The sequence below is a fragment of the Oryza brachyantha genome, chromosome 10, assembly GCF_000231095.2.
Source record: "Oryza brachyantha chromosome 10, ObraRS2, whole genome shotgun sequence".
In the NCBI taxonomy this organism is placed as follows: Eukaryota; Viridiplantae; Streptophyta; class Magnoliopsida; order Poales; family Poaceae; genus Oryza; species Oryza brachyantha.
The window spans coordinates 2,201,349-2,222,330 of record NC_023172.2 but is presented as its reverse complement, the minus strand read 5'-3'; the positions used below and the strand labels follow the sequence as shown (position 1 = coordinate 2,222,330).

The 20,982-nt window shown below is 36.9% G+C and overlaps 1 protein-coding gene across 1 annotated transcript; it reads left to right on the top strand.

The window, feature by feature from the left end:
• Positions 1-575: 575 nt before the first annotated feature.
• Positions 576-4,617, top strand: LOC102711037 (wall-associated receptor kinase 2-like). Its single transcript, XM_006664829.2, has 3 exons — positions 576-1,476; positions 3,111-3,275; positions 3,409-4,617. The coding sequence occupies exons 1-3, from the start codon at positions 576-578 to the stop codon at positions 4,401-4,403; spliced, it is 2,061 nt and encodes a 686-aa protein (XP_006664892.1). The 3' UTR covers positions 4,404-4,617.
• Positions 4,618-20,982: the final 16,365 nt, after the last annotated feature.

Sequence of the window (20,982 nt, the reverse complement as noted above, 5' to 3'; positions counted from 1 at the left end):
AAAGATAAAGATAAAAACTCCCCTGGTTTTCTATGAGCATTTTTTCTAAACAGCAAAGCTGTGTTTATTTTTTTAGAAAATATTTCTAAAGGTTGCTTAAACATTGGTATTAATGTATTTTTCAAGTTACTATAGCCAATACTCTCACCGTTCTGAATATAAGTATTTCTAGTATTCATGTTCCATACAACAATTTAAGCATTTGCCAATGAATCCATATGATTTCAGTCGTTCTAAATGCAATCAAATATTTTAAATAGGAATATATAAATTTGAAATTTGAAAATTGACGACAACTGAAGTGACTAAAAACAACTCCTTTTAACATTTTCATAGCCTATGCTAGACAACACACAAGTGCCTATATTTTGAAATGAGGATGATACTTAATTTAATCATTCACTAATAATATATCTTATTTTGCAATTTGCTAAACCAAAGTCCTTGTGTCGGCCCTACACAGCTTGGCGTGCAGATCAGCTCAGCTATTTAAACGTTGGGGAGAGCGCAGCTTAATGCATGTATCACCAGATCGAAAATAATTAGAAATGATCAGCAAGAGCAACGACGAAGTAATGCCGTCGACGACGCCGTTGATCGTCGTCGTAGTGCTGCTGCTGATAACACTAGCATCGGGTGCCTTGGTTGCAGGCCAGAACAGCACCGCCGGTGGTTGCCCGACCAAATGCGGCGCCATGGACATCCGCTACCCGTTCGGCATCGGCGACGGGTGCTCCCGGCGCGGCTTCGAGATCGTCTGCGAGGACGGCGGCGTGCCGTTCCTCGCCGCCGGCGCCGACACGAAGCCCATCCAGGTGACCGGCCTGTCCATCGAGAAGGCGGAGGCACGCGTGATGCTGCCCATCGCGTGGCAGTGCTTCAACTCCTCCGACGTGGTGTACAGCTCGAGCAACGGCATGGTGCAGTTCAACGAGCACGGCGTGTACCGCATCTCCAGCACCCGCAACCACCTCGTCGTCGTCGGCTGCAACACGATGGCGTTCACCCAGAACCAGCCGAACGCCGGCGACGACTACGGCTACGACTTCTTCACCGGCTGCACCTGCTACTGCAGCAGCCGCTTCCACGCGACGAGCGGAGACTGCTCCGGCGTCGGCTGCTGCCAGGTCGATATCCCGGCGGGCCTCACGGACAACTCGATGGTGTTCTATAACTTAAGCCACCGGTCCAAGCTCCAGTTCAGCCCCTGCGACTACGCCTTCCTGGTGGAGAAGGAGAGCTACAGCTTCAGCACCGGCGACCTCAGGATGAACGTCGACCGGAAGATGCCGGTGACGCTGGACTGGGCCATCCGCGACGGGTCCCTGAGTTGCAGCCATGCTAAGGCGAATAAGAGCACGTACGCCTGCGTGAGTGACAACAGCGACTGCCTCGACTCCATGAACGGACCAGGGTACATCTGCAGCTGCAGCACGGGTTACGAGGGTAACCCCTATGTTCCCAATGGTTGCACCGGTAATTTACAACAAAATATTATTTTATTACTCTTATTTTCTTTTAATCCACCCCATGAAACACAATTTACTTAAATACATGCTAAGAGTAGACTCGATTGCCATGTACAACAATCATTTTATCTTTCCCCACTTCTCTTTACTTTATGTCATCATATTTATTTACGTGGTAATGGGTCACCGTTGAATCTTACCTTAGAGCAGTATATATGGATTCTCTCTCCAAAATCATATATTTTTTTTTGCTAACCGTTAGATCTCAATTAATCAAACCGTCCATATTTCTCGATTAACCAAACCCATCCACCCACCAGACCCCACACCCTCTATGGGTGATAACCGGCACTGGTACCATTTGTAAATATATATATTGGCATACCCAAATTAAATTGGTATTACCAATAGGTAAAGGAGACATATGTGTGTCCCACATCTTGATATGGACCAAAATATGTACGAATTTGCTCTTCTATTAATAAATTATCCCTCAAAATTTAGTCAAATTAGATACTAGTGTTTTTTAACATGAACATGAGTTTATAAATTTTAAATCCAAGTTCACACATATCAAATGAGTATGGACAAAGTGGATAAAACGGCTAATATCCCCACCATACCCAAAATTTCAAATGGGTAGTTTCTTATCTATGCGCTATCCAAATTATGTGAGTATGAAAATGTGGATGGGCAACGGATACTCATTAGCAAGTCTAAGTGCTAGTTCATTGATAGAACCAGCATCGATGATGATCTCGACCAATACCACGGAAAATAAATGTTTAAAACAGATATAACAATTTATGTAGAAAAGATATATTGAAAAATTTTTTTTCATGTATACATCATCCCTCAATTCCAAATAGATGTTTTACCTTGGACACCTTGATATAATAAGATATCATAGCAGGTAGATCAATATTTATTTTGTACTATATCGCTTGCTATATGTAGCCAATCTATTTGTGTTCACTATATAATTAAATTCGAATCTCAGCTGGAGTAGATACAACAGTGGTCCAATCGATTACTAATTTTAAGTCATGTCAGATATTTCTGATTATTGTTAGTCATTAAATATGTTAGATGACGGACTAACAGCTTTGCTCCCATCATGTAAAATAGAATAGGAAAAATTAAAATTTTTACATAAAAATCAAAGCTAAATTTAATACCCAAAATTTTCCTTAAATATATAAATTCTCAACTAGCTGTCATAATTTTACTATTAAATCAGGAAATGTGAACACTATCTTATCTTATATTTGAAAGGAATTTAACCATTGTTCAAAAATGAATTATAATCTAGACCTCGCATCTTCCTGACCATGTTAATTTACATAGAGCGGTACTTTTATACTTCTGAAATACAACAAATGCCTTTTTTGGCAGCAATTTAACTATATACGGAATCAAACTTAACAGTGGTGTCAACGGGATTATGAAAAGAAAATAGCACACAAAAAATGTGCACCGCACTATTGTTTGGACAATAATCAACATGTGCATATTCCTGATCGAAGATCTTGATCATCCAGTTAGCAGCTTCAAAACTATATATGTATTCTTTTCCATGCATGTACATAATTAATTAACTTGAGGGTTACACATGACATGCTTGATTAACTAACTATTCAGATATCAATGAGTGTGAGCGCAAGGACAAGTACACTTGCTATGGTAACTGCCGGAACAAGCCCGGTTCCTACGATTGCAGGTGTCCCAAGGGTCGTTCCCACAGTGCTGATCCATACAATGAACCATGCATCCCGAATTTCCCTCTCGCAGCACAGATCGTAGTAGGTATGTATCTCCCATTTTCGCATAAATTCTACTCTCCCCGTTCTTAAAAAAAAACTTTACTTTTGTATTGACCACAATTTAGTAATGACCTTCATATCACTTATCCGTATTGAAAAATTCTTTGGTTATGCAGGTGTGATTGGTGGTTTTTTCATCATAGCATTAGTTGTGTTCATCACACTTCTCCGTAGGGAGAAAAGAAAGACGAAAGAATTTTTTGAAAAGAACGGTGGTCCTATATTAGAAAAGGTTAACAATATCAAGCTATTCAAAAAGGATGACCTCAAGCCTATATTAAAAAGTGGCAATATTATTGGGAAGGGTGGCTTTGGTGAAGTCTACAAGGGGCATATAGGAGAAACTAATCAACCGGTTGCTGTGAAGAAGCCCATCAATGTTAACTTGGCGAAAAAGGATCAATTTGCAAATGAAGTCATCATTCAGTCTCGAGTCATCCACAAGAACATTGTCAAGCTTATAGGTTGTTGCCTAGAAGTTGATATCCCAATTTTAGTCTATGAGTTTATCTCCAAAGGTAGTCTTGAAGACGTTCTCCATGGCAGCAATAGGTTGCCTCTCAATCTAGCTCAACGTCTACATATTGCAGCACAATCAGCAGAAGCTCTAGCTTACATGCATTCAAAAACAAGCACTACAATCCTTCATGGTGATGTGAAACCGGCTAATATACTTTTAAGTGATGACCTTCTACCAAAGATCTCCGATTTTGGTATATCAAGGTTGCTTGCAATTGATAATGAGCACACAATGTCTGTCATTGGTGATATGACTTATATGGATCCGATATATTTTCAAACAGGTCTATTAACTGACAAAAGTGATGTTTACAGTTTTGGGGTAGTTCTCTTGGAGCTCATTACAAGAAAAAAGGCCTCACATTCAGACAAGAATAATTTACTTAAGAACTTTCTTGATGCTTATACAAATGGGACTACAGTAAGAGACTTTATTGATGAGGAAATTGCAGCGACAAATCATTTGGAGCTTCTTGCTGGTATAGCAGGCATGGTTGTGCAATGTTTAAGTCTTGACGTGAATCAAAGACCAGAGATGACAGACATAGCAGAGCGTCTGCACTACATGGCTAAGAAAGCTCGTGGTATATAGAATTATATTCCTTGTTGTGTTCTGGTGTGCTTATCATACGTGTTCGGAATATAAAACATCACATATGGGACATGATTTGAAATTACCATGTACAACATACACATATGTATGGTTTCTTTGACTGATCTGCAAATCTCCGCAACTTAAGGTTGAGTAAGTTTCCCATAGGGGAATAAATGTGTTTTGTAAGTTGGAACCTGTTAAACAAATATATTTGCCACTATTGAATATCAAGCATATTTGCTGTACTTTTTATTACCTTGTGTGCTAGATGTTTTATTCTATTTATGTGAGTTTTTAATATTTTCTTTTACAAGTAAATTATCCCCCAAACTTAATTTAATATCTACACCGTTTTATAACGCTAATGTTGCCGTGTCCGCTCGACTGGCGTGGGCAAAAACACAATCACGACATGTTATATTGTCAGGTTAGATTAGATGGGATGGCGTGGCTAAATAGTGCAAATTTTAAAAATAACTTTTTGAATGGTTTACATAAAAATAAGTATTAAAAAGTGTAAAAGGAGCCGTGGTACTGTGTGGATGTCAAGCTAGTAGTTTCTGGAATTTATTTGGAAATCATTTGGCCGACGTGTTCCCCTATGATATAGCAATCTCCTTCATATATGCAAAAATGCATGCCGTGCACAAGGATAGTCCATTCCCACAGTGTCATCTCTGACAGAAGTTCACTAGCTCTTTAGCTGATCTGCAGGCTTTGACCACCCATGGCTCTACTTAATTGCACTTACAGAAGTGAGTTTGGTGGCTATGGTCATGTATATACGATACTCACTCCATCCTGTAACGTAATCAGTGTATCTGCAGTACATCGGTCAAGAGTTTTGACGAATACACCATAGAATTTGAGTAAGTAGTTGATAAGTTGATTGCTCCAAGAATTTAACTCAGGGGCAATATCGGCCAGACAATTTAGAGTTGATGCTCGGCCGCCACCTCTATCCACCGACCGCGCTCGATGCCTCCCCGTCATCCGCCTCGCACCACTACCGCCTCCATGCATTAATATTTGATGAATGTATTTTATCATCCATATTTGATGAAGTGTGGATGAATGTTCTGAATATTTTATCAATATTTTTTTATCAATATTTGATGAATTTGTGTTTGGATATTTGGGTATATTTTGATGAATATGTGTGGATGAATGTAGTGAATCTGTGTGGGAATGACAATTTGGACCATTCCGTTGTGTGAATCGTGATTCGCACGACAAAAATCATCTATTTCTCACGATGAATGAGGCCATTCCGAATGATAGAAATATTGTGCGACACAACTTTATTCGTCGTACCAAACTAGTGATTCGCACGACAAAAATAACTAATTCGGCTTTATAAGTAATTAATTGTGGCATATTTATAAATATTTAGAGATTACAATGCCATATTTTGCTTTTACTTGTATTTATAAGTCAATTTCGAATTATTAGTCTTAAATTTAAAGTTTATTTTCGGCCTTTTTATTGTAGTTTATTTTTTAGCCATTATTTTTAGATCACAAAATATACGTATATATAAATTTTATTCATAAAAAAATTTTCTATGTATAAATATGTCGTTGACTTTTTTCAAAAAAACAAACAATCACCCTATTAATTGCATGATTCTATAAATTAATGTAGTTCAATTGGGCCGCGTTTGTTGCTGGGTATAAGTTAACTTATGCCCTAGCGCGGAAAACATTATAATAGATTAGTACATGATTAATTAATTATTAATTATTAAAAATATAAAGTAGATTAATATGATTTTTTAAAACAACTTTCATATAGAAAATTTTTGTAAAAAATATACCATTTAACAGTGCGGAAAGCGTGTGCGCGAAAATCGAGAGAGCCAAGTTAACTAAGGGGATTGCCAAACTCGGCCTTGGGGTATCAAGTTAGCAGCGTGGTTGGATCGTTTGTTTGCCGATTGATTATTTACCTAAGATTTTTCTTCTATTTTTATGTGCTTTTACACGCACGTTTTCTAAAGTACTAAACTGTATTGTCTTTTTTAAAAAATTATATATAAAAGTTTATCATCTTTTCTTTCCGAAAATAGATTTTTAGGTTGATTTTATCATTCACACATTAAGTAGCTATTAAAAATCGGATAATTTTCATCAAAATTCTTTAAAAGAACACAAATGCGTGCTGGCTTGTCGTTCAAACCGTCAAATTAGAATGCATGTACAATTGTTGTAAATGAATTTTCTATATTTTAAATCAGAACGATCATCATGTTCTAGAATGTGCGATGTAAGTGTGTAAATGCTCTGAATACTTTCTCCACGTTTTTCTGGCTTTCTTTTTTTTCTTTATTTTTACTCCCTCAGTCCCAAAATAAATTTATTTTTCAGTTTTTTAAAATAACTTTAGACCTTTGTCTTATTTAAATTTTTTTATGATTAATAATTTTATTGTTACTATATGATAAAATATAAATAATATTTTACACGTGACTAATTTTTTTGAGTTTTTATAAGCTTTTAAATAAGACGGATAGCCAAACACCGGACACACAAGTAATAAAAATAATGTTTTCCCGCGACAAAGGCGGTACTCATTTTTCTTGAATTCTGGACTAACCTGGTTAATAAACTCGCCGAGATTGACCGCGAGATATCGCTATTTCATGGATGGGCCATATTTTTTTTAAGAAAAACGAGAAAGTGATCCCACTTTATTGGCCGAAAATTCACCAGAACTACACTAAACAATACACGATTAAAGCCAACTGAGATGAGGACAATTTTTTGGGGAACCTCTCTGCATCTCTCTAATCAAAGCGAAGATGATGGTTAATCAGATGCATCTCTCTAACGTTAACGGCAATACATTCATGATATTTCTCTTTGATAGAGACAGCATTAATTAATTAATTAACTTGGTGGAGAAAAGGGCATGCCCTGCCATCAGCCTTACGTAATTCAATTAGCAATGCAAATTGGCACGGAAATTCAACATATATATACAGATGGAAAGCAACATAAAGTCGTGGACATTCAGCAAATTATCTCCATCTTCTTCAGACATGGATTAAGAAACGTTAAAATCCATAGTAGACTTGGACAAATTCCATCCACTGGAAGTAAGTTGCTCAGAGTCATTGATGATTAGTAGTTAAGCATTGTATGTCTCTCAGTAATGCATGACTAAGACCCTAAGAGGCTTGCCCTAATTAAAATATACATAATTTTTGGGAGAGGCTGACCTGAGGATTGTCCTTGGAACATCGTGTTCACTAACTTTAACATCACTCTGAGTGACTAGAATGAAACATTGCTATACACCTTGCTTACAAATTTATTGGTCGAATATTTTACAAGATTATCGAGCGGTCGAGAAATTGCCAGCAATTCCTTAAAACGAGAACAGATCAGTCCAAAAGCGAATCAACTGGGGTATCATGTCACTTTTAAAGGCGAACTATCTACTGCAGTTGGTAGAGAACCAGAGACCCGTGGTTGAAAAACTAGAGTTGATAATCTTACGGGTTGGCTTCGCTTAAAGACCACCCCTGCAATTGAACCCGTAAAAAAAGAGCAACCTTGTGAAGGTTGTATATTAAAATAATATAAATTAAATATAATATTAATAAATAAAAAACTGGCGGTTTGACTAGTGACCGTGCGGTTCGATCGGTAAACTGTAGAATTTGAGTAAGAAAATAGTTGATTGGTCCAAGAATTTGACTCAGGAGAAATATCGGCCAGAACAATCTAGAGTTAATGCTCGGCCGCCACCTCTATCCACCGACCGTGCTCGATGCACGATGCCTCCACCACCACCGCCTCCATGCATTAATATTTGATGAATATATTTTATCATCAATATTTGATGAAGTGTGGATGAATGTTCTAAATATTTTATCAATATTTGATGAATATGTGTTTGGATATTTGGGTATATTTTGATGAATATGTGTGGATGAATGTAGTGAATCTGTGTGGGGATGAAAATTTGGACCATTCCGTTGTATGAATCGTGGTTCGCACGACAAAAATCATCTATTTCTCACGATGAATGAGGCCATTCCGAATGATAGAAATATTGTGCGACAAAACTTTATTCGTCATACCAAACTAGTGATTCGTACGACAAAAATAACTAATTCGGCTTTATAAGTAATTAATTGTGGCGTATTTGTAAATATTTAGAGATTATAATGCCAAACAAAGATGGTATATTTTTGCTTTTACTTGTATCTATATAAGTCAATTTCGAATTATTAGCCTTAAATTTAAAGTTTATTTTTGGCCTTTTTATTGTAGTTTATTTTTTAGCCATTATTTTTAGATCACAAAATATACTTATATATAAATTTTATTCATAAATATTTTTATGTATAAATATGTCGCTGACTTTTTTCTAAAAAAAGCAAACAATCAGCCTATTAATTGAATGATTCTATAAATTAATGTAGTTCAACTGGGCCGTGTTCGTTGCTGGGATATAAGTTAACTTATGCCATAGCACGGAAAACATAGTAATAGATTAGTATATGATTAATTAATTATTAATTATTAAAAAAATATAAAGTATATTAATATGATTTTTAAAACAACTTTTATATAGAAAATTTTTATAAAAAATATACCATTTAGTGGTTCGGGAAACGTGTGCGTGGAAAAAAAAAGCAAAGTTAACCAAGGGGGACTGCCAAACGTGGCCTTGGGGTATCAAGTTAGCAGCGTGGTTGGATCGTTTATCTGCCGATTGATGCGTTATTTACCTAAGATTTTTCTTCTATTTTTATCCGCTTTTACACGCACGTTTTCTAAGTACTAAACTGTATTATCTTTTCTTTAAAAAAATTATATATAAAAGTCTATCATCTTTTCTATCCGAAAATAGATTTTTAACTTTGTAGTGGTTGATTCTATCATTTACAGGTTAAGTAGCTATTAAAAATCAGATAATTTTTCATCAAAATTCTTTAAAAGAACACAAATGCGTGGCTGGCTTGTCGTTCAAACCGTCAAATTAGAATGCATGTACAATTGTTGTAAATGAATTTTCTATATTTTAAATCAGAATGATTACTATTCATGTTCTAGAACGTGCGATGTAAGTGTGGAAATGCTCTGAATACTTTCTCCACCTTTTTCTGACTTTCTTTTTTTTCTTTATTTTTACTCCCTCGGTCCCCAAATAAATTCATTTTTTTAGTTTTTTGGAAATAACTTTAGACTTTTTGTTTTATTTGAATTTTTTTACGATTAATATTTTTATTGTTACTATATGATAAAAATAAATAATATTTTATACGTGACTAATTTTTTTGAGTTTTTATAAATTTTTAAATAAAACGGATGGTCAGACACAAGTAATAAAAATAATGTTTTCCCGCGACAGAGGCGGTACTCATTTTTCTTGAATTCTGGACTAACCACTAACCTGGTTAATAAACTCGCCGAGATTGACCGCGAGATATCGCTATTTCATGGATGGGCCATATTTTTTTTAAGAAAAACGAGAAAGTGATCCCACTTTATTGGCCGAAAATTCACCAGAACTACACTAAACAATACACGATTAAAGCCAACTGAGACGAGGACAATTTTTTGGGGAACCTCTCTGCATCTCTCTAATCAAAGCGAAGATTATGGTTAATCAGATGCATCTCTCTAATCAAAGCGAGACGGAACGTCACAACTCACCTCTCTCTAGATGCAAACTGAACCTACCCTGGATCGAGACTGACTCGTATGTTAATGTCTTAATTAATGATACTATCTGTAATTAAAAAAAATCAATGCCTACAGTACACTCCTTCAAGATTGTTAGGATAAGTCACAAGTCAACCATTACCTAGAGTTGTTGGCATATCTTAATTAAGTTCATCTAACTAAAGGCTAATTAATTAAGCGTCCGGGTTCCTCTGTGATCCTTTGTTTGAAGCTAGTGACGCAGTCACACTATGGCTAGCTCTCCAGATCATATGTAGCGTCTAAGGTGCTGTTTGTTTGCATAAGTCCCAGGACTAATTTGGACTAAAAATTAGTTCTAAGACTAAAATATAAGTCTCTTTTAGTCCTACCCTGTTTGTTTGGAGGGACTAAAAGGGACTAAAATCTCATTAAATAACGTACTCAATAGTACACATCATACACACATAGCTTGCTTGTACCGGGAAAAAGAACGCGTACCATTGGTACCATACCACTCAATCTAAACCATTGGTTGACAATAATGAATGGATGGGATCGTGTGCAGTCACTAACTAACTTGCACCTGTAGTAGTGATTGCATGAAATCTCAATCCTTGCGTTCTAAGTAAACCCATCCATGATACTCTGATATCCTTCAGGGTAAGTATTCTCTTTGTTCTATATCATAAGATTTTCTGATATTATCTAAATTTATATGTGTGCTATTAAATCTAGATGTATACAAAGAATATATAGCGTGCTATATAAATAAATTTAGATAAATCCAGAAAGTCCTATAGTATACAACGGAGAAGAGAGCACGCTATTATAGCATAGGTTGGAAGGTTAATCCTGGGGTGTCCTCCTAGTCCTACGCTACCAAATGATGGATGAATACCAGTTTGGGGTTGGAACTTGTAAGGGTAAAGTGAAAAAGGATATAAGAATAGGTTAGTAATACATTGATTTTGATAATTAGGTGCGTCGGATGTTCAATAGGCCTTTGCCTCCATTTTAGTAGTAGGCTTTATCTTGCCTCGTGACATAGATAAAAGGCTGCTTATATTCAGCCTCTCACATCTATTCGAAATGCAATTCAAATTTAGGAACGGAAGTTCTGAGTGAAAATACATTTCTAACCTAATTTTTTTTCCAAACCGAAAGTTTCAAATTCCATAGCAGAATTTCCAAATAGGAGTCCTCTATACAAATTATCTTGATACCGGAAATCGTAGAATTACATCTATAGCCATAAATATAGTGTACTCTGTTTCAATCCGTTTTTACTTTTTATATATGTCAAACATCTACAAATTTAACCACATTTATTGAAAAGCAAGCAACATTTTTAACACAAAACAAATATATTATCAATATATCTTCAATACTGGACATGGTAGAACTAATTTGATGTTATATACGTTGCAACGTTTTTTATATTTTTATCAAACATAAAAAAGTTAGAATTTAAACAAATTTAAAATGTCTTAGTATGAAACGGACAAAGTAATTCTAAAAACCAACCACTCTCTCGATCAACTTTTTAGAGCCTACTTGGCAAGGCTCCACCTCCACCTATCATGGGTTAAGAGCCATTTTTTAGAGTGAACTAAAAAAGAGATCGATGTACTGGATGGTGGAGCTGTGCCAAACAAACCCTCAATCGTATAATGCTAGTATACTTCTGCTGAGTTTTCTTTACCTCCCATGCTTTGTTAAACTTCAGTAAATGAGTTTCCTGCATAATCGTTGCACCTGCTTTGCGTTATAAGTTAAAAAAACTTGGCTGACTTTTTTAGATAATGATAAGAACTTTGCTGATGGATAATCTTCCCATTAAAAAGGACATGATGAATGCCAATAATACTTTTTAATTATGCTCCCCTTTCATGGGATTGCTGGCAGTTCGTCGACCATTCAAAGAGCTTCGAACATATTTGTCAAGAGTAGATCAAGGTGTAGCGAATGTTCCGAATATTCCTCCTACTAATGGTAAGCAGAGGGGAAAGTATTTATCGCATATTATCTAAATATTTATTAAAAAAATTAAAAATAATTATATAGATAGATTAATACTAGATACATTACTCGTGAAAATGCAAGTCTATAATTCATAAAAAAATAACAAATATGACTGTGATTATTTATATACTATTCAGAGTTTAATTTGTTACTTTTAATATGGATGGTACAAGTAATATTTTAATTTACTTATTTGTGTAGTAATATATGTTATGTTAATCCATCTTTATAAAGTTTTTAGAATTCTATAATAACTACGTAAATAACACGCGATAGATAAAGGTGTGCTTTCTCGAGAGTTTAAAATCCATTTCGACAGTAGATGACAGTAAATTGTTTCATATATTATTCGCATGATTGTTGAATAGCTGGCCTACTGTGGTCGCCGAGCTCCAACCATATACTCCGTCCGTCCTAGACACAGTTGATCTTTTTAAATATGTCTTACCGTTTATCTTATTTAAAAACTTTTGTGAAATATGTAAAACTATACGTATATACGTATACATAAAAGTATATTTAACAATGAATCAAATGATATGAAACAAAATTAATAATTATTTAATTTTTTTAATAAGACGAATGGTGAATAAATTAGCGGCATCGAATATTTAGAGATAGATAAAGTATTTTGTTATATTTTAATTAGAATCAGCCGTTACATGTTATTTGTCATATCACCTTTAATGTTTGTTCTTCCCGAGGAATCGCATAGACTATCAGAATTCAGAAATCATCAACAACTCCGAGAAACTACAGACACGATGAATGAAATGTCAAAATGTTATGCCTTTCGACATGTTATTAATTAATATACGTTTCAACATCGATGCAGATGGAGGTTTTTTGTATTTCCTTTGAATTTAGGCTGCTCAATAATGTGATGATTCAATCCTATATATACACACACGTAATAAGTTCACGTTACATCTTAACTATCATGTTTGTCTTAAAATACCGTTAAAATGATTTATCAAATTGTTGATGTAAAATCTTCCCTTTGCACGCTATAGGCCTAGAAGATATGCTTGACTTCAATGCAGTCATAAAACTTTAGGTTCAAAGCTTACACTTCAATCGACGACAAGGCAATCAAAAACGCCAAATTAGATCTAATCAGCCAATCGGTCACCGGGCCAATGGTTGATTTTAGGGATGGTAACGGATCTGGTTTAGTGCGGATAGAGCAATTACCCGTCCGCCAACTCGAAGGTTGCGGGTAGAATTTTCTATCCGTACCTGTACCGTGGATAAAATATGATACCCATGCCCGTAGCCATCGGTACCGGGCGGGTATCGGGTACCCGTCGGATCTATCATTTCACATGTCAAAAGCACATCAAAATAATCATTTTAATATATACAACAAAATAAACATATCGCTCATAATACAACATTTCAACACACATAAAAATTCAACAAATACAACATATTGCTCATAATAAAATATTGTAACAAATACAATAAACTAATCATAGCAATAATAATAGCACATATAACATTATCTGATGTTCAGATTCAACTATTTAATATTGCATCACACGTCAAAAGTTCAAAAGTTCAAGACATAGGTCACATCAAACTTTTTAGCTAAAAAAGAATACATCACAAATATTATTACATGACTAACATAATAAGATTTTTAGCCAAAATTTAATATATGGGCTACGTTCAGGTACCCGACGGGTTACCTATGGGTAGGGAAAAATACCCGTGCCCATACCCGTGTTGATTTGGGTCGGTTAGAGGTACTACCCGCGGGTAAAAAATTGTACCCGTACCCGTCCCCGTCGGGTCGGATTACCCGTACCCAAATTGCCATCCCTAGTTGATTTGGTATGTGGCCGATTTAATCTAACACAGTGATGGATCAATCGGCTCCATGATCTTAATGGAAATAAATATAAGTAGATTAACAATACAGGGACATTTAATAAATAAGCCATTCACCAAACACCCCATTTATTTCTCCAATATATAAATAGGAATGTTTAGCAAATTAAGAATAAAATCACATCAGCGATGATCGGCCATAAGCAACAATGAATGTACAAATTTACTCATGCAATTCACCAATTTAGTTCAATACAACATTTACAGATCCGATTGAACCAAGGTGGTATAAAGTTATAACAAATCAAGATTGACGAAAAGTCTTAGCGAAATTACGAACCATCCATCAATCCGATGAGTCTACAAAGGTATCATGATAACACATCGGCTACAACTCCGATAGAACCAAGAGTAGCATAAAGCCGTTTGATCAACGTTGTCCTCAGCTAAAACAAATCATAGATCGAACTCAATCGATACAACACAAGATCAATAGCAATGAATAATGATTATCAAACTGAATCAAAATACCCAAAGTGATTGGCCAATACCAGTTAAAAATCAAATATACCTCAAATCATGGTAGATGAATTGATGAGTGGAAAATAAACTCCAACCAAGATGTTGGACTGAACAGATAAAGTTCTAATCTTATCTACGATACCACTCTCTGACCCACTAAACATATCAAATATATAATAATCTACCCAAACTAAAACCAATCTGATAACCAGCAGTTATATTGGATCAGTTCAGGTGTTGAACTGAATTAAGTAAGCCCTTACTTCACTAATACAATTACCATATGCCAATAACTCATCTCGTGCTGGTTATCAAGATGGTACTAAAAAGATATAAACCTAGGTGTACAAATTTATACCCTTAGATCAAAATCATTCCATACTTGTTTACGAGCAACCAGTCAGGTATAATAAGGAAAAATATCTACCTGACCTAAGAAAACTGTGTAGGCCTGGTTTGGAAATCATCAGTTTTCCATATATATCATAACCTACCTTATAAGTATTTGCTTCCAAATATCCATCCCCACACTTAGAAAATATGAGCACCTCATTATGGAAAGTCTTTTTAATGCATAGGCTTCTGATCCCGCCACAGCGGTCATAAAAATAACAGCCGCTAGTGCATGGTCATGAAAACTTCACTGGTAGCACAAATACAATATCAAAATCGATGGACCAATCGGCGTCATTAGGGCATGTACAACCCACAAACAGTGGGTTGTCTGCAGAACCTTAAAATTCTCATACAGAGAGATATAAAGACAGTTCATACAACCCATAGACAGAGGGGTCGTCTGTAAGCTATTTAATGCTTTGCATGTAGCTTAGATCAACTATAAATGTATTTGTGTGTACCATCATGTGGCTAATTGATACAATAAATATGAAGATTAAATAATAGAAATAAGATTACAATAATTTTTAGAAACCATATATATAATAATTATATTATACATAGTTACAACACTTTTTATCTAATTTTCTTTGTTTCCATAGCGTTGCCATATGTGCTCGATTAGATCCTTCTTAAGTTGCCTATGTGTTGGTCCAGCTTTGATAGCCGAATATCAAAGAGTACTATATGTTGGACACAGAAGCTTGATGGGCTCAATTTTATGATAATTATTTATCAGTTGAATATCTAACAAAGAGTTCATTTAATCACTTTAGGACATTGTCAAAATGTGGTATAAAAGGGATTCAGGTACAGCAGCATGGGACTTACAGATTCACGATGCTTAATATCAACTACGAAATTATCTAGATTCACAATGCCTAATATCAACTACAAAATCAGCAATGAAACAAGCATTTACATGATCCAGGAGATGAGGAATCACCGCCGGCCACATCAAACCAAGGTTGAGACGATGCATGAGGACCAATTGAGCTGGTGAAGTCACCTCCGACAGAACCATCAATGAAGAAAGTTGGGACGATCGTCATTGCCGCTACTGACAACGGGGCGGCGCGAACAGGGCGGCGCTGATAGCCTGACACCATAACCAAAAGAATCCCGACCAAACGAGGGAGCCGCCGTTGCTGCCCCGACACCTAGGGTTCGGCCTGGGGCCGTCGCCGCCGCATCCAGTGTCCTCGATCCATTCCTACTCCGAGCTGCGCCGGGCGTGGACATCCCGTGCAGCAACTCTGGCAAGAATACCAGATGGGGGGCGAGCAGATGGCGGTCGCGTAGATGGGAGGGCGAAGAAATTTGGGGCAAGTCAGGAGCAGAGCGCGGGAGAACAGCGCGCGCGGTTGCCTGGGAAATTTGTGGGCCACACGCGGGATCCGTTCGCCCGTCGCTTGGGGACGACGGCGGTCTACAGCACGCGAGCTCGCGTCGACTCCGCCTTGGAGAACGGGATAGGCTCATCGCGTCGGGAGGCGCCGGGCTGCCAGTCTCTGTGGGTGCACGGGGTTTTTTTTGCAAAATCACCAACACAGGAGGAGACGGGTTGTACATGCCCTTAGCCCATCCAACAAATCTGGCTTTAATGGATACCGATGGATCGGTAGGTGGGTCGGCCTCACAGTTGGATCCATTTGAAAACATCCATATATCTTATCGTACCTATACATCGATCGGCTTCTCCTCCACATGAGGGCGGCGAATGCGGTGCCCACTCCTCTGTTCTCCACTACCACACAGACACGATGGCGGAGCTACCTCCTCCTTCTGACCTCGATCTCTACCTGACTTTTATGTGCCTAAGGTTATATTAGCCCCGTGTTCTTCCTCAGGTTTGATTCTATCATAGTAATGATTAACATTTTGCGATAAACAATTGGCTTAAAAATAGATTTATTAATATAAATTAGTTTCGGAATATCTATGGCATGTGTTGGTGTGAGCCAGGTTGTGATATTTGTGTCAAAAATGGTTGGTTTATGTTGATGACTTGAGATTAACTATGTTCAATGGTGATGACCAGGAGTAGATTTTAAGAGGAACTGAGATCTAGCATGGTTAACATGTCATATCCATGACATTGTTGGACTAGAGTCATGATTCTTAGAAAGCTTTAAAATCAAAACTATGTAATGGAGAGTATCATGATTTAATCCTCCGTTATATATATATATATATCTTGTTCAAGGATTTACGTACATGATTTTTTTCATTATGTTATTTTCTATAACTTAAAAATGAAAAAAAACTTGAAATGAAACGTCGAATGTTAATAATAATTTGGCTCAATAAAGAATTTTCTAGATAAATTTCATTTTGTTGTAGTAGATAGTACAGCTGACAAATGAGGAGTCAGCTGCAGTCTCGCAGAGAATGAGCACTATGAAGATCGCTGTTGTAGATTTCTTCCGTGCATTGAAGGTGAAATGGACTCCGATACTACTTTCAAGCTATATTTATGGGGTATTTAGTTGGTGAAATGAACATTCTTGATCAGACGTTTGCACGGATTTCGGAAGGGGTTTTCGGACAAGAATGAAAAAACAAATTTCACGACTGGCATGGAAACTGGGAGACGAATCTTTTGAGTCTAATTAATCTGTCATTAGCGTACGTAGGTTACTGTAGCACTTATGGCTAATCATGTACTAATTAGGCTTAAAAGATTCGTCTCACGATTCCTTACATAACTGTGCATTAGTTTTTCAATTTATTTATGTTTAATATTCTATTTAGGTGTTCAAAGATTCGATGTGATGTTTTTAGACGAAAATTTCAACGAACTAAACGGGACCTTGCATCGATCAAATCATTTTCGACGCCCACTATTAATGTAGCTTGAACATGAAAATCAACGTACGTGCGTCATGTAACACGCCCACTTTTGTGCAGTATCACCCACTTGAAGTCCTGATCTAATTGCTGAAGTGTGAGCTGTACTAGTCAGATTACCAGTGGCTAACACACACATCCATCCACAGAACAAACTATATTGATTTGAACTACAAACATACCTACTCCGTGCACTTTCGTAGTTTCTATCGTTTTGGATAACAACACAACTTTCAAACATATCCCAGACTATATCTTTTGTTACGTAAAAAATAAATAAATTTTTAGTTTTCTTAAAGCATCATTTAAGATTGATCTACTAAGTATCAATGTTGGGTGGTAGAGGGCTTCCATGCTGGATAAACAATTAACTGACACTATATTTCCGGCACTGGTCAGGCCAATCCATCTGTGTCAGATGCTGAGACCCGGCACAAATATGGTGTTGCTAGAGTAAAAAAGCCACCGGCTCAACGCATCAGCTTGAATTAATTAAACTAATGCATCAAGCTCAATCGCCCCCTCCTCTACACCCGGGTAGAAACATATCAAGAACTTCATCTCATACTCCAAGAACATATCAACAACATATCCCTACAGATTAATAATTAACGGGAGCTGAACCTGTCTCCCTCGTGCACTAGGGTCATCGCTTGACAGGGGTCGCCGCCACCGCCGCGAACCTCAATGGAATTGATCTCTCCAAACTCCAACTTCTTTGGGGTCGCCACTCCACAACACTGGGCACAATGAAGGTGTGCTGATATTGATAAAGGCCAGACAGAGGAATGAGTTTGGATAAGGGTGGGGCGACTGGGCTCAAGAAATTGAGAGCACATTGAGACAAGCCTGACACATATGGGGGCTCATGTGTGGGTTTTTCATTGAGCAGATAGAGATAAGCATACTATCTATATGTACGGGGTATTTCATATAACTGGCAAAGATAGGGGCTGATCTATACCGGGCCTATTATTGACTGTCGAAATGTCTAGAAGGGCGCTACACAGGTTTTAGGGAACCCACTCTGACATTCTATCATATTTGCGTGGTAGTATCTACACATGTTGTACTAATGGCTTTAAATATGTTCCAAATGTTAACCTTATATAAAACGATAATGTCACGTCCTGAGTTTTACCCTAGCCTAAAATCAATTAAATAAATCACCACAACTAATTTGTTTAACTATGTTCAACGCTAAGGACCGGGAGTAGGTTTAAAAAGGAACTAAGATCTAGTATGGTCAGGATGTCATATATGTGACATGGTTGGACTAGAGTCCGGATCCTTAGAAAGCTTTAAAATTAAAACTATGTAATGGAGAACATCATAATTTAATCCGCTATATATCGTGTTTAAGGATTTACTTACATGATTTTTTCATTATGTTATTTTCTATAGTTTAAAAATGAAAAAAAACTTGAAATGAAACGTCGAATTTATTAATTGGGTTGAATAAAGAATTTTCTAGATAAATTTCATTTTGTTTGTAGATACTAGTACAGCTGACAAATGAGGAGTCAGCTGCAGTCTCGCAGAGAATGAGCAATATGAAGATCGCTGTTGTAGATTCTTAGATGCGACGTGTCTGAGATTCCTTCCGTGCGTTCAAGGTGAAATGGACTCCAGTTAATACTACTTTCAAGCGACATTTACATCGATCAAATCCTTATCGACGCCCACTATTAATGTGGCTTCAACCTGAAAATCAATGTACCTGCGTCATGTAATTAACACGCCCACTTTTGTCCAGTATCACCCACTTGAATTCCTGATATACTTGCCGAAGTGTGAACTGTACGTACTAGTCAGATTACCAGTGGCTTACACTGTTACACACACGTCCATCCACAGAACAAACTATATTGATTTCAACTACAAAGATATCTACTCCGTGCACTTTAATTGATAATTTATATCGTTCTGGATAACAACACTGTCGACGATTTGGATTGGCAATATATATGGGGTGACTAACGAGGCACAAACATCGATGATTAGATAAAGGCACGAGGTTATCAGGTTCAGGCTCTCGAACTAGCGAGATAATACCCTACTCCTACATGGCGATTGTATTCGATCGTGTACAGATCAACTAATAAATAGCCGATCTGAATATGATAAGCCCCATGAGAGGTGCCCCTGTCCCCCTTATATAGCGACGGGATAGAGTTATTGATAGAGTCCTAATCTAATAAGACTAAAGCCTATTCATAACAGATATAGTAGAGTCCAACAATCTCAACATACAATCCTAGATGCAACAATACATTAACCGACCTAGTACAAGATAGTGTTGGGGTCACCACTCTCAACATTGGCCACAATATCATCCCTCGGAGCCATCCTTGGTATGTTGGCGGGCCTGAACCAACTACTGGGCTACATAGACAGAGGATGGGGGAAGAGATAAGGGAGAGAAAGGGTGGGGAAAGAGATAAATGATATAGAGGGTGTGTCGATAAAGATAAGGGCAAGAGAGGGGAATGAGTTCAGATAACGGTGGGGCGACTGGGCTCATGAAATTGGAGCGGATTAAGACAAGCCTGACACATTTGGGGGCTCATATGTGAGTCTTCCATTGAACCAACAGAGATAAGCACCCTATCTATATTTACCGGGTAGTCCCTGTAACGGGAAAGATAGGGGCTCATCTATATCGGGCCTATTTTTGGCAATCAGAATGTCTTGGAGGACACTATAAACTAGTGTTGGGTTTTGGGAAACCAACTTTGACAACCTAGCATATTTGTGTGGTAGTATCTACTCATGTTGTACTAATGCCTTTAAATTTGATTTTAAATCTTCAACCTTGTATAAAACGGTAAGTATTTTGCATGCTAAATGTATTTATGTTGTGTTCAGCAGGGCAAGTTCTCTAGGTCTATTCCTTTGTTTTTCACACGCACAATTTTCAAACTGTTAGACAGAAAAAATATAAAAAACTATATGAAAGATGTTTGAAAAATCATATAATATATGTTTCAAGGTTTTTTAGCTAGTACTTAATTAACAATATGCTAATATATCGCTCTGTTTGACGTGCGCTAGCTGGGAGAAGTTCCTGTGTATTCCAAACCAACACAACCTTAATTATACTACTAGTTGCATTCATCAAGACATCTAGATCTAAATATTTTTATTGGTCAATGATCATACAATTGGAGCATTGGCCACCCCTTAAAATGATTGTTGCAGCCCTAGCTGCCACAGTACCACAAGTCCATGTACACATCCATATATAATTTCATGCATGCACCCTTGCAGCTTCTCAATTCCTATCAAGGATA